Source organism: Phyllostomus discolor, chromosome 4 (genome assembly GCF_004126475.2).
Source record: "Phyllostomus discolor isolate MPI-MPIP mPhyDis1 chromosome 4, mPhyDis1.pri.v3, whole genome shotgun sequence".
NCBI classification, from domain to species: domain Eukaryota; kingdom Metazoa; phylum Chordata; class Mammalia; order Chiroptera; family Phyllostomidae; genus Phyllostomus; species Phyllostomus discolor.
In genome coordinates this window covers 159,253,155-159,266,962 of record NC_040906.2, presented here as the reverse complement: position 1 = coordinate 159,266,962, position 13,808 = coordinate 159,253,155, and the positions used below count along the sequence as shown (strand labels likewise).

The 13,808-nt window shown below is 34.1% G+C and overlaps 1 protein-coding gene across 3 annotated transcripts in view; it reads left to right on the top strand.

The window, feature by feature from the left end:
• Window positions 1-13,414, top strand: part of CCNC (cyclin C) — a 28,707-nt gene extending 15,293 nt beyond the window's left edge. For 2 of the 3 annotated variants that reach the window (XM_028508753.2, XM_036024515.1), the window contains exons 6-12: window positions 3,592-3,647; window positions 4,760-4,795; window positions 5,475-5,566; window positions 6,196-6,263; window positions 9,532-9,611; window positions 10,616-10,734; window positions 12,180-13,414. In XM_028508753.2, the coding sequence (XP_028364554.1) occupies window positions 3,592-3,647; window positions 4,760-4,795; window positions 5,475-5,566; window positions 6,196-6,263; window positions 9,532-9,611; window positions 10,616-10,734; window positions 12,180-12,234 (506 nt within the window). In that variant the 3' untranslated portion in view covers window positions 12,235-13,414. Of the gene's footprint in view, window positions 1-3,591; window positions 3,648-4,759; window positions 4,796-5,474; window positions 5,567-6,195; window positions 6,264-9,531; window positions 9,612-10,615; window positions 10,735-11,543; window positions 12,007-12,179 lie in introns of those variants that run through there. The other variant, XM_028508754.2, reaches the window with a different exon arrangement.
• The last annotated feature ends 394 nt before the right edge of the window (window positions 13,415-13,808 follow it).

Here is a 13,808-nt window from a genome sequence, read left to right as displayed (position 1 = left end):
TTAGGAATTGATAAATTTTAAGAAAGAGATAGAGTTGCATAGTGTCTTGTGCTGCATAGATGTGTTCCAAAGAAAAAAGCCAGACCTTTGGATTTGTGATGTTTGGGGGAGAACATGATGTCATTAGACACTATGGGGTGGGGGTAGAAACCAGTTAACAAAAAATTAAGAGGTGAGTTGATTTTGAGAAAAGGAGAATCTAACTATATTATAAATATATGTAAGGACCTCAGTGAAGAGGGTTGGAGAGGGGAGTTGCTTACCTAACTAACTTGGGAAATGAGTCTCTAGTCTGTAAGACTAAACGCAAAAAGGAAGTGTACGTAAGCATTGTAACCTGTTAACAGTTCTGATACTGCTACAAATGTATGGTGAAGTTAACAATTCCACTACATGGATATATTCATGGCAAATAGATAGCAGATGTTAAGAGCTAGGTTTCCCATTTCTAGAATGGGAATTTACAGATAAGCAAGGAGAGACCAGAATGATCAATGTGGTCATCAATTAGGGCTAGAGATATCAGTATGAACTGCATTTACCTTTACATAGATACTTGTAAAACATATAGATACATGGATTTATGTGTTTGTGAATGAGTGGGGGGGGGCGCTTTGTCAGTTAAGAGGTTCTATAAGCAATGAGTTCACTTAGTACTCCAATCTTTGTGTTTAATAACATTCTCTAATAAAAGGAGCTAGAGATCCTTGAAGAGATGGCTGATTCTAGGACTGAGGCAGGAAAAATACAAGATAGACCTAGAGTATCTTATAGTGTCAGTAAGTAAGGAAGTATTTAAAACCAAAACTAAAAGCCTGCATTAATTGGGATATGTTAAAGAGACACACAATCCAACTGAAAGAGCTCTCAGTGGCCAAAGCTGGAAGAATTTCAGCAACAAAATAAAAAAACTTAATTTTGGATTATAACCCAAAGTGCAAAATAAATCCCCGTGAGTTTGTACTGATATAAATGATTAAATAAATGGGGGAGAAGAGAAATTCCCCCCACATAGAATTTAAAATACTTTATGTAGCTAAGTCCACCCTTAAATATAGGAAGCATAAATATCCATTCCTTAGGTGTTGGCTGTGCATATAGTGACTTCCTTCTGATGCATACATTATGAAAAGTGGGCAGGGCAGGTAATTTTACAATGGAGAAACCTGACAGACACTACCCCAGCTGGATGATTAAAGTCAATATCAATAGTGATAAATCACATTAATGGTGTGTACATTTGATGTATTCTGATGAAATGGCACTTTACCTCTGTGGTCTTCCCTCCAAAAACCCAAAACCCCAGTCTAACCATTAGATAAACATCAGACAGATTCTAGTGGAGGGTAAACCTACAAAATACTTGACCAATATTCTAAAAACTATCAAAGTCATCAAAAACAAGGAAAGTCTGGAAAACTGTCACAGCCAAGTGGAATCTAAGGAGGTATGGAGGTATGGAATGTTGTGTTCTGGATGAGAGCCTGGAACAGAAAAAGGACAGTAGGTTAAAACTAAGTAGATCTGAATAAACTATGGACTTCTGTTAATAATAATGTATATATAGGTTCATTAATGATAACAAATGTATCATACTAATGTAAGATGTTAATAACTGGTGAAACTGGGTGATGGGGTGTCTTAGTCTACTTGAGCTGCTATAACAATATATCATAGACTATTTCTTACAGTTCTGGAGGCTGGAAAGTTCAAGATCAAAGTGCCTACCTTGGTCAGTTCTTTGTTCAGACATAATTTGTTTCTTGGCTTGCAGACAGCTGCTTCCCATAGTGTTCTTACATGGCAAAGAGAGGAGAAAGCACTGATTTCTTTTCCTCTTCTTATGAGAAGAATCCCATCGTGGGAGTCCCCCCTCATGACTTCACCTCCAAATAACATCACATGGGGTTTAGGGCTTCACATTCCAACTTTTGGGGGACATAGACATTCATTCCTTAACAGGGAGTGTATGGGAACTCATATCTTCTGTTTTTTTGTATAAATTTAAAACTGTTCTAAAAAAACAAAGTCCACTTAAAAAAACCAACAGGAGTATAATTTGGTAGGGGTTTTATGTGTCTTTGTTTTTAAGGGAAATTTGAGCATATTTAGTAAGTGATGGGACAGATTTACTGGTGCAGAAATGGTTAGAGGTGCTAAAGGAAAGTAGTGACTATCAATTGAGTAGATAAAAGTAAATTCACAAATGGCATAGGTAGCAAAAGAGAGGAGGATACATTTTCCTCCAGGTCAGAAGAAAATCAAAAGCGTCATGTAAATTTAATCTCAGTAAGTCAGGTGTCAAAGTCCAGGGGTGAGAGGTGTAAATTTGTTTTATTTATAGAGATCATTTTACCTCATTGATTAGGTACCACTATGTAAGTACCTGTTTTACTTGTACACTTTACATCTTATTTACATCAAAGAATTTGTAAGTCAGAAACCTTAATGGAGATGTTTTCAAATTAACTAAGGGAGGAGAGGAAAAGAAAGATTAAGTATAAATTCCCTACTGTCGAGTTCAAATGGTTTAGGTTTCAAATTTTGGCAGATGTTACCTATCTAAATTAGTGGTTAGGATACTCAATTTACAAAATACAGCACATAAAATAAATGAAAATTTTTTTGTCTCTATGAGGTCACTTAAGCTGTACAAATGGAAGGGATCACAAACCATCCTCTAAAACCTGTGAATAGTCACTTGGTTGAATAAAATGGTGTATCTGATGATTTGAGTACAATTATGTCAAATAGTACTTAAAGGTATATACCCATAGCATTTCAAGGAGATGGAAGGTTGAGAACTAATAGCTTTCTCATTTGTATTTTGTTATTAAGAATAGTAGTAACTGTGTATGGGTTTATGTGTGATAAGAAAAAAGTCCTAGAGACCTTTGTACATTTATTCATGCTTTTATTAAAATGTGTCTTTTGATAAACACCTATTTATTATAAAAAGTTTAGAAAGTACAGATTAGTAAAACTCCCTAAATCACAGAGATAAACAAACATTTTTTGGTTTTATTATCCTTTTAATTATATTTATATATATATATAGTTCACAAATATATGCATATGTATGTATATACATATATATTTGTGAACATATTCCTTCTAAGCTAAATTACCAGGTGCAAGTTATTGCTTTAAAAATTTTGTATAAAGAATTATTCCTAAAAAAATTATATGTTTTATCTTTATGACCAACACTTTTTGTGTTTTGTCCAGTTGTGTGGAAATTGTATGGAAATTGCGATAAAGAAGAGACTGTTCTAGAGCTGGGAAGATGTTAGAGATAATAAAACCCAGTGATATTTTTCTAATTCTTTTATTTTTTTAAGTTGCAGAATCTTAATATATTAAACATGTAATTAAGGCTCTGTATTGTATGTAAATGGGGGTGTGGGGTTCCAGCCACTCATTCTCTTCACCTGCAAACAAAATAATCTGGATTTCTAAGCATCTCCAGGCACCTTACTAAAAATAAAAATGATTTAGCACTACCTCTAATATTCTACACAGTATTAAAGAAATTTGGGGTTAATTCACTTTCTCATTTTCTCAGTTTAAGTTGTTTTTTGTTTTCTGCAGTAAAAACTAGATTTTCATATGCCTTTCCAAAGGAATTTCCTTATAGGATGAACCATGTAAGTATATTGTATAAAGTAAAACTATTTATGAAAGTTGCACATAGATTAGTTCTGTTTTATATTAAATTGACTAGTCTAGAAATGGCAGTTTTGAATATTACAATATAGACTTTAAAGAAATCACAGTTAATTGCTTCTCCTATTTTTAAAGATAACAGTGGTTATACAACTTTGGGTGCTCATTAAATCACTTTTGGAACTTGATGATACCGTGTCAGGGCCTCTACAGACCAACTAAATGAGAATTTTTAGGCTTGAGGCCTGGGGACTGGTAGTTTCTAAAAGCTCCCAGGTGATACTAATGTGCAGCTGAAGCTGCTATAATGGAATAGTATGAAAACCATATTTGAAATTTTATATTGTTTTAGAAGATCATCTCTATTGACATTTCATTTTTTTAAGGTTTTATTTATTGAGTTTTAGAGAGAGAAAGGAGGGAGAAAGGGAGGGAGAGAAATATTAGTGTGTGCTTGCCTCTTGTGCACCCCCAACTGGGGACCTGACCTGCAACCCAGGCCTGTGCCCTGACTGGGATTTGAACCAGCAACCTTTCAGTTTGCGGGCTGGCACTCGATCCACTGAGCCACACCAGCCAGGGCTCCATTGACATTTTAATAGACATGTTCTTCCACCTTGTAAGGGATTTCTTCATTCCATTTAACTTGTATTTTTTGGTTTCATTTTTTAGTATTCTTTCCTTTTACTGATTTATAATATAATAAGAATAACATTTAAGATAATTGCATTTTTGCATTTGTTGAATGGAAAGTATATTGGAAAATCTGAAGTTTATACAGGATGTTTTAAATAAAAATAAGTATGCTTTATATGAACATTTTTATTGTGAGCAGCCTTATATATGAGCAGCCTTTAAAAAAGGCTGGCCTTTTTAAGGATTAAAATGCTTTATAATCACAATTTCAATCATTATAGTAATAAAAAAAGTAATTTTATTGTATATGTTAATTCTGTTATAAATTACTATGTTTATTTTCTTCATTTTTAAAAGTTTTTAGTAAAAATTTGTGATAAATTACTATGTCTGTAAATTGTTAGACTAGACTCATCTAATTTGGTTTCATATTGACATTTATAATCTTTTTAAACAGATATTAGAATGTGAATTCTATCTTTTAGAACTAATGGTAAGTATACGTCTTCTCTGTGACTAATAGAGTAAAACTTATTTTCAAATTTAGTGAAGTCAGAGTTTTTTCAAGAAATTATTTGTAGGGAGGTACATTTTAAAACCATACAAGTGATACATGGTGGTGAAATCATAGTACCTCGTAGCATCATCATGTGTATCCTCTTGAAAGCCTGTAAAATAATTTGTATATCCTACTTAGGATGGAAATATTTTTCTGTTCTATAGTAACTATAATAAAAGGATTACAAGCAAACTAGTCAGGGCATTGAACCACTGTCAATTATTTGCACAATTTGTGTATGTGTGTGGTGTTATTTAAAGGTAGATTATGTCTTTGGCAGAATTCTGCTCCTCCAGTTGGGAATTATGGATTTATAGGCTAATAAGAGGTTTCAGTGTGTTGCAGATGTGACACTTTGAGTCTCTAAGGGAATGGATGCTGACTGACTGCCAACCGATTTACCAAGGTATATTCCCGAGAGAGCACTGCCTTCACTATCATAGTAGAGTTTAGGGCTGCCATACTGCTTTCTTAAGAAAATAAGAGGGAAGCGAGCATGAGTTAGAGAAATACATATGAATATACAATTACAAATCAGTTGGGTAATGATAAGTTTTCTTTGTGTTGTAATAAATCTGTTTTTATACATACACATTTTTTAAACTGTTTCTAGGATTGTTGCTTGATAGTGTATCATCCCTATAGACCTTTGCTCCAGTATGTGCAGGACATGGGCCAAGAAGACATGTTGCTTCCCCTTGCATGGTAATTAGAACAGAAGTTATTCATAGTGTAACTTGTTATTAGCTAGGAAGATTGGCAAGTAAATATTAAGTTTAGTATTTTTAAAGTAATTAAAGTAGTGCCCCAAGATACTTGATATTGAACAAAATATCCACTTGTTGAATTTTAATAACTATATTGGTACAAATGCTAAAATGATAAGGATTTTTAAATTATCTATTTGATGAATATTTCCATTCAAGTTGATTATTATGAAAAACAGACTGTTTACATAAGGAGACAATTTATCTTTAAAATTATCAGAATACTTTTTGGTATTCAACATACATATTAATCCATTGTATGATTTCTGGTTTCCTATATAATTTGCTAATTTTTGACAAATTAGAAAAAATCTGTTTAAAATTTATTATTAGGTTTTAAATATTAAAACATTTAGCTGTAATTTTATTCATTAAAATATGCTTATTTATTGAATCATTCATGTATCCATCTTTTTCCCTTGATGTTTTCACCTTTATATCTGTGCTTCAGTAATATAAGAGAAATGATATGTACAAAGATGGGAAATACGGCCCCCTCTGGAGCAAAATGTACAATCAGATGAGGTAGTTCTGCTTTCAGTAATAATATGATTTACATTTCTATAGGAGGATAGTGAATGATACCTACAGAACGGACCTTTGCCTACTGTATCCTCCTTTCATGATAGCTTTAGGTATGTAAGTGTGACTTATCTTTACTAGTGAAATTGTGATAAACCTGTTTAGGTCATCCTAAAAAGGAATTTCACCCTGTTGTACTTTATGTTTTTATGTTTCGTAAAATAATAGACTAATCCTTGCATGTGAGCTTTCAATAATATGAACTGCAACTGTCACAAGTCAGAATTATCATACCCCTATTCCCCTTTTTTGGTAAGTTTTTAAAAATTTGTTTAAAATAATTTGAACCAGTGTTTGTCTAGAGGAAGAAGTTTCAGAATTAAGCCTGCTAGTATTGTAACTTATATGAAATAACTGGGCCCTTCCTTCATGAGTCTAATAAAAGTCCTTAGAGGTTGAGTAAAGGAGCCTCTGAGGTCCTTATTGCCCTTTTTGGGGGAGAGGTTAGCTGCCATTCTGTTATCTGTGGAAAGCAGTACTATAATGGGTTAGAACACAGTCTTTGGAATCAGATGATCCTAGGTTTAAACTTTTCTTCCTTTATAATTGTGGGGAAGTTATCTAAACGTCCTGAATTTGTTTTCTTGATTCTAAAATGTGGGGGATACTAGCAACTCCATACAGAGTTGTTACAAAAATTAAATGAGATACCTTATAGAGCACCAAATATTTTCTGCCATTTATTAGGCACTTAATACTTTGGGGTGGAGGCGCACTTAATACTTTTCATTCCTGTTCTTTTTTTCTATTGGTATCCATGATTCTATCCTCTTGATCCCTCTCCCCCATACTTTACCAGTCCAAACTTACAGTTTTCTCTTTTTTCAATTAGCCCTTAAATGTTCATATTTCTTATCCTTACATTAGGGGTGGTGCATGAGTTATAATTTTGCAGTACTGGAGGCTCCATGAAAGCACTATATTTGGAAGGATTCTAAAGTGGCATCTAGGTTCAGTGGGAAGGAAAGCTGGGATCTGCATGGATAGGAAAGAGGGAATATCAGGCCATGTGCCACATCTTTGCCATTTCTCCTGTCTTCATTCTTCCTGGGTAATCTCACTGAGGCCTGTGGCTTCTATTTCTTAGGTTTTGAGACATTTAAATATCTTCATTTAACCAAGATCTTGCTCCTGAGCAGTTCTATATGTCACTCTGCCTTGGCATCTCACTGGCACCTCAGACTCATGAACAGGACTGGGCACACTATTTTGCCCCCAAATGTGCTCCTTTTAATGTCCATACTAGCTTGATGCATAGCAGTAGTTAGTTACTTTATTTGGAAACAGAGCAGTTAGCCTCTTTCATCTCCCTCGGTTCCTCCATCTAGGTAGTAACCAATACCTATTGTTGAGTATTGGTAACCAATACCTTTAGTAATCTTATAGCCATCATCCCGTTTCTGTTCAGGTTACCACAATAGTCTACTTCCTGACCAATAGGCTTCCAGTGTCCCTGTTCTTGGAGAGCCAACCTATCCTTCACACTTGAGCTAGGCTACTGGTTCTCAAGTAGAGATAATTGTTCCTTGGGATATATGGCAGCGGTTTTGGTTGTCAAAGCAATGATGGATGCCACTGGCAGCTAGTGGGTAGAAGCCAGGGATGCTACTAAGTATCCTATAGTATACTACCCAGTCTCAAAGAGTTGCCCAGCCCACAATGTCGGCAGTGCCAAGGTAGAGAAACTGTGATCCATGATTTGTCCCCCAATTAAAACTTTTAAGTGCTTCTGTTAATTTTTGGATAAAGTCTGTAGCTTCTTTTTACCAGTTATGTGCCTACCACTCTCTGTTCCCACTTTCTCTCTTTTTTTTTTTTATCTTTTAAGACTTGGCCCGGATTTCACCTTTCTAGGAACAGCGTCACCTCAGCAAAACTCCCAATATCATCTCATGCTGGGTTTAGGATGTCTCTTCTATCTCTAATGTACCCTACATAACCCATATCATGGTGTTTTCCACTGTGTTTTAATTACCTATTATTATAATTTCAGTCTTTTTGCCTCTAAATCCCTCCTAGACATAGGCTGTACTTTATAGCTTTGTTTGACTTGGGGCAGCCACTGGGTCAGTTCACATTTGAATCACTGTTTGCCTAGAATGTCATCCTAAGCGAAGTCATATATGTATGACCACATCAGGAAGCATAACTGAACAAGCTGGTGTGGGATCAGGATAGTCAGGCTGCTCAGTAGGAATTATATTGGGCAAAATTATGACGCAGATTATTGTCTTTGAACATTTTTACTATCTTTGTGAGTTGTATATAGTTACATACGATGTATTACATTTTTTAAGCTCTATTACAACACAGTACTGGTGTGCCCAGTTTTCACATAATTTGATATGCTAATAACTATTTTTTTAAAAGATTTTATTTATTTATTTTTAGACAGAGGGGGAAGGGAGGGACAGAGGGAAACATCAATGTGTGGTTGCCTCTCGTGCACTCACTACTGAAGACCTGGCCCACAACCCAGGCATGTGCCCTGACTGGGAATCGAACTGGCGACCTTTTGGTTTGCAGGCTGGCACTCAGTGCTATGAGCCACACCAGCCAGGGCTGACATACTTTAAAAAGCAGAGGAAATTAACACTACTTTTAGTTGAAATATCAAAACATAGTCTGTACTGTTGAAATTTATCAGTATATCGATTGGCTGGGGTTTTTGTTTTGTTTTTAGTTTTTCCCATTACACTGACTTCTGGTTACTTTTTTTTTTAATCCTTGCCTAAGGACATTTTTTCATTGTTGAGAGAGAGAGGGAGAGAGAGAGAGAAAAACATGGATGTGAGAGAGAAACATTGATTGGTTGTCTTCTCATGTGGGCCCCCCCAACCCCTAACCAGGGATGGAACCCGCTACCTGGGTATGTGCTCTGACTGGGAATTAAACCTGTGATATTTTGGTCTCTGGGACAATGCTCCAACCAACTGAGCCACACCAGCCCGGGCTCTGGTTATTCCATCTGGTTATATTTTAACCACTATCTTGTATCACTGTTGAAAGATCACTTCTCAGCTTCCTTATCCTCATTGGATTTTATTTCTTCTCTAACGTGTCCTGATTCTCAAGGCAACTGCATTGTGCCTAGCACACATTGAGGAGCTGGAGATGTAAAAAATTTTAATATAATCTAGTAATTTTTTCTCTGTATATGATGGAATAGACAGTGGTAACTATTATATGAACCTATACAGTTTTTAAAAAGAATATTGGAAAATACACATGAAAATTTTCAGTGAAAATTTTATCTTTGGTTTGAGTCCACACATTACATGTTTGTAATTAAATGTGGGCCTTTGTCTCTTTTCTTTCCAGCTTGCCTACATGTAGCCTGTGTTGTACAGCAGAAAGATGCCAGACAGTGGTTTGCTGAGCTTTCTGTGGATATGGAGAAGGTATTCTTTAAAATTCCCTTAGTGGAATATAAACTTGAACATTTAAAAGTTAATGCCATATTATTTATCATGAGCCTAAAATCTTAAGATGTCTACCAGGCTAAAAAGATTTTTGGTAAAAAATAATAATAAAGAAATATGTTTGACAAGAAGAGTTGATGTTGGCTGTTTAGGTACTATTTCTCCTTTTGGTTTAGCTTAAACAGAATGGTAAAATTTTAGTGTGATCAGTTGAAGAGCAGCCTCAAATTTTCAGGGTTATTTTAACACATTGTTTGCGGGTAGTTTTTATCGCGCACTCTACTACCAGTCAACGTAAAACGTATAAATACGTTTCCCTCATACAATGTGTTAAAAGCTACCTAGTGATCACTAAATACTACCATAAACTTCTGAGACTCAGCCTGTCTCCTGGCAAAGTGGTTTTTGCCCTTTTTTCTGTCTTTTCTGCTGAAATGTTCTTGATAGCATTAAACTCAATCCAAGGTTAGGTATATTCACATGAGGAAGAAAGGGCTAATTTGGAAACTGGATATGACATTTGTAGCTATAAATTTTTTAGCTCCTTAACCTGTTTACAGTAGTTACCAGAATTAAAACATCTTTTGTGTACTACCTCCCATTAAATTGTTTGAAACAATTGGTTTTAGACGCGCATACTGTATAGTGGTGAACTGCATGATTTAGACCTCTGTTCCTAGAACCTCATTATTTTGCTTTGGTTTAGCTATCAGCAGATAGAAGGAAACCAGCAGCAGAGAGATGAATAAGGATGGACAGGGCATACATGTTAACACAGGAGAGGCTAGAAGGAAAAGCCTAAATAGCAGTGTGGTGAAAAGACTACTTGCACATTTATTAGGATTGTTGAGCCTGAATACTTAAGGACAGAAACTCTGCCTTTTCACTGTTTTCTGAGGAATGCCTAATATATGATGTGTATCTTTATATACTAAATGCTGCTTGATATTGCCATTGAGAACTTTTCACATATTTTCTTCTAGATTTTGGAAATAATCAGGGTTATTTTAAAACTATATGAACAGTGGAAGAATTTTGATGAGAGAAAAGAGATGGCAACTATTCTTAGTAAGATGCCAAAACCAAAACCTCCTCCAAACAGGTACTTTGTGGACTTTAATTTTCTATTCCATTTAATTATATGTCTCATATGCATTATCACATTTTTCATAGATTACATTATTTGGGGGGTTTTGTACTTAAAATTTCTTCCAGAACCTCATAATACTTACTAACTTTCTTAAATTTGTGACTTGATAGATTGAAAATATCTCATTTAAAAAAATTAACTGGATTATCTGTATAGTAACTTTTCCTAATGCAGTGGCAGGTCTATTACAGGTATCCCTCAACATATGACTATATAGTATACATAAATTTAAACAGAGCAGAATTAGGCCAGTTTATTGGAAATTCAGAGATAAAGAATTCTGTAGTATTCCTGTCACTTGGACTCTGCCATCTTCCAACCCTCACCCACTACTGGCTATTATCCTGTTTTATAATTCCAGTAGCAGTTTTCAAAAACTTAGATTATTCATTTGATATTGTAAGGATAAAGAATTTTGCTTTTTGAGTGACCCATATGGTCCATGGCACCCAATAATATAATTTTGCTAAATATGCATCACTTGTGCTCAGGGAGTTTTTGTTTTTTTAGTAGGATCTGTTCGTGTAGTTCAGTGGTTAGCTTCCACTGTGCATCAGATCATTTCGGGTAGGGAAACAAGGTCAAAAGGAAAATAAAGAAATATGGCCTATCTTAATTAACTTTACCTTAAGTTATAAAACATTGAGATAGATTTGTAGATCTGATACATTAATGTCACTGTTAGAAAAAATAAATACTTACACAAGGAGCTGTTTTAAAGCAGTCATTCAAACAGCTACCTTTGGATGCATTTTTTGCAGAAATTCCCTGAGTGATTCTCCACTAGTGGCAGGGCCTGAAGCTGCAAGATGATGATGGACAAGATAAGGCAATAATCCTATTGCCACAGTCACTGGTATTTTCAGTTTTAGTTACTTTTATTTTAAATATTCAGCATTTTCCAGGAAATTACCATATTTCTGATTTATAAAGTTTTGCTATATTTACATAAGATTTTAGTATGCCTCCAAACAATAATTTTTTTTGGAAGAACACTTCTTGATTTTTATAACTGATTAATAGGAATACAATTTTATATGTAAGATTTAATTTTATAGGAAATTTGTTCAGAAGCTCTGATCTATATGTTGAGTGATACCTGTAATGACAATGAAATCCCATACCCTAATTTAAATTTTTTTAGTGTATATGGATACTAACTTTCAAAAAGCTTGTTATGTATGCAGATACTAAGTTACATAAGAATAAAAATATAAAACCAAATATTAGTCTTCTGGATTTTAATTTTTCCATATCTGTGTCTTAAAATTGTGAGTGTCTTTGTTTTGTAAATTTGTACCACAGAAAAACTAACTTTAAAAACTAGTAGGCTTATCAGGGTTTTGAAAATGAATCTTTTAATTGGTATAAAATCTTTTTCTTTCCCACTTACACAGTGAAGGAGAGCAGGGTCCAAATGGAAGTCAGAATTCTAGCTACAGCCAATCTTAAAACATTCCGAAGAATTCCGTAGTGGACCAGTTGGAAATAAACCATTGGACAGATTTCAGTAATGTCTTCAATGGAACACAAATGAAAACGAATAGCTTGTTTCTGTCAAGCATATTGGGAAGTGATTTTATTTTTGCAAAATAAGTTTTTCCTTACCTAATTTGATTCTAGTACATAATTGATTAAAGTATCTTGATTATAAAAGTTTGGAAAGGTTCTAAGGGGACCTATAGACATTTCAAAATTAATAGTTTTTGATTAGTATCATTTTTCTTAATTTGGATAGTAGAAATTGTAGCTTTTTATTAAGCCAGGAAACATGAAGCATAATTTGTTTAAAATTATCTTTGGTCATTGAAGGACCAAAAAAAGACATAAAAAGTGAAATATATGAGGGTTTTTTTTCCCCCTCCTTAAGTTAAACTTTAAAACTGTATTTAAGGAATCAAATCTTACAAAATCCTGGAAGATTTTGGTAATGATGTTGATAATTTCAGGGAAATTAATCAAGTACCTATTGATTTTAAAGTGTATTTTATTCAGTAGTTTTAGTATCTTGCCATGGAAGATACTAGCCCAGCCTAGCAGAAAAGTGCAATATGTATAGCATACTTTGACATTTAAAAAGTTATATTAATTCTGTAACCATTTTGAAATGCTGGGCAAATTTTTTTTAAAAACTTACATGAAGTCATTTGCATTTGATTGACAGTTAAATCAGGCATTTAGAAAGCTAATTGGATAAAATATAGTATGATTGAAATTTGGTAACATTTTAATGTTAATTTTTACTCTACTGTGAAAAGTTTTTTATATGACATACACACACTAGTTTATTTTTGTGTCTTAGTGTGGATTTACAAATTTATTACAGGTATCCTGAGCCAGGAACACAATCAGGTTTCAGGCCAGTTTGATACTGGCTACTCTTAATTCTCATGAGCGTAGGACTTAAGACTAAATGTTAATGTCAGTGGGACTGTGCTGTCTGTGGAACTTAATAAATTAATCATTTTCTTCAGACTTGAAGGAGAGTGATAAATAAAATTTGGAGTCATAGGATATTGATGTACAATTTAAGGATTAAAAATTTTACAAGTCATTTGTGAACAATGAATTATAAAATTAAATGTTGATTTCCTAGTATAAAATTGCAAGAATAAAAGTACATTCTCCAGCCGTATTGACCAGTGTCTTGATTATTTATCTTATTAAATCTGCCTTATTTTTTTTGAGAGTCCATCTTCCTTTTGACTAGTATTAAAGACTTCTACAGTTTGTCAAGTGGGTAATTTCAAATGGTTTAAAAGCAGACTTAGAGATCTGCTACCTTGTGGAAAGCAGCAGAGAAACTGGGGAAAGAGATTATGTATAAAGTCAGTACCAATGACAAATATTGGCTCCTAGGCTCAGAGTGTCAGGATAAGAAATGAGAAAAAAACTTACTTCAGGTCTGAAGGAAGTAAGATTGGGCTTGGGTTGAAAGAACAGAGTGATTATATATCATAATCATTGACTTAACCCTAATTTTTCATTTAAGTTTACCTATATTGTTTTAAAACTTTTACTTTGGA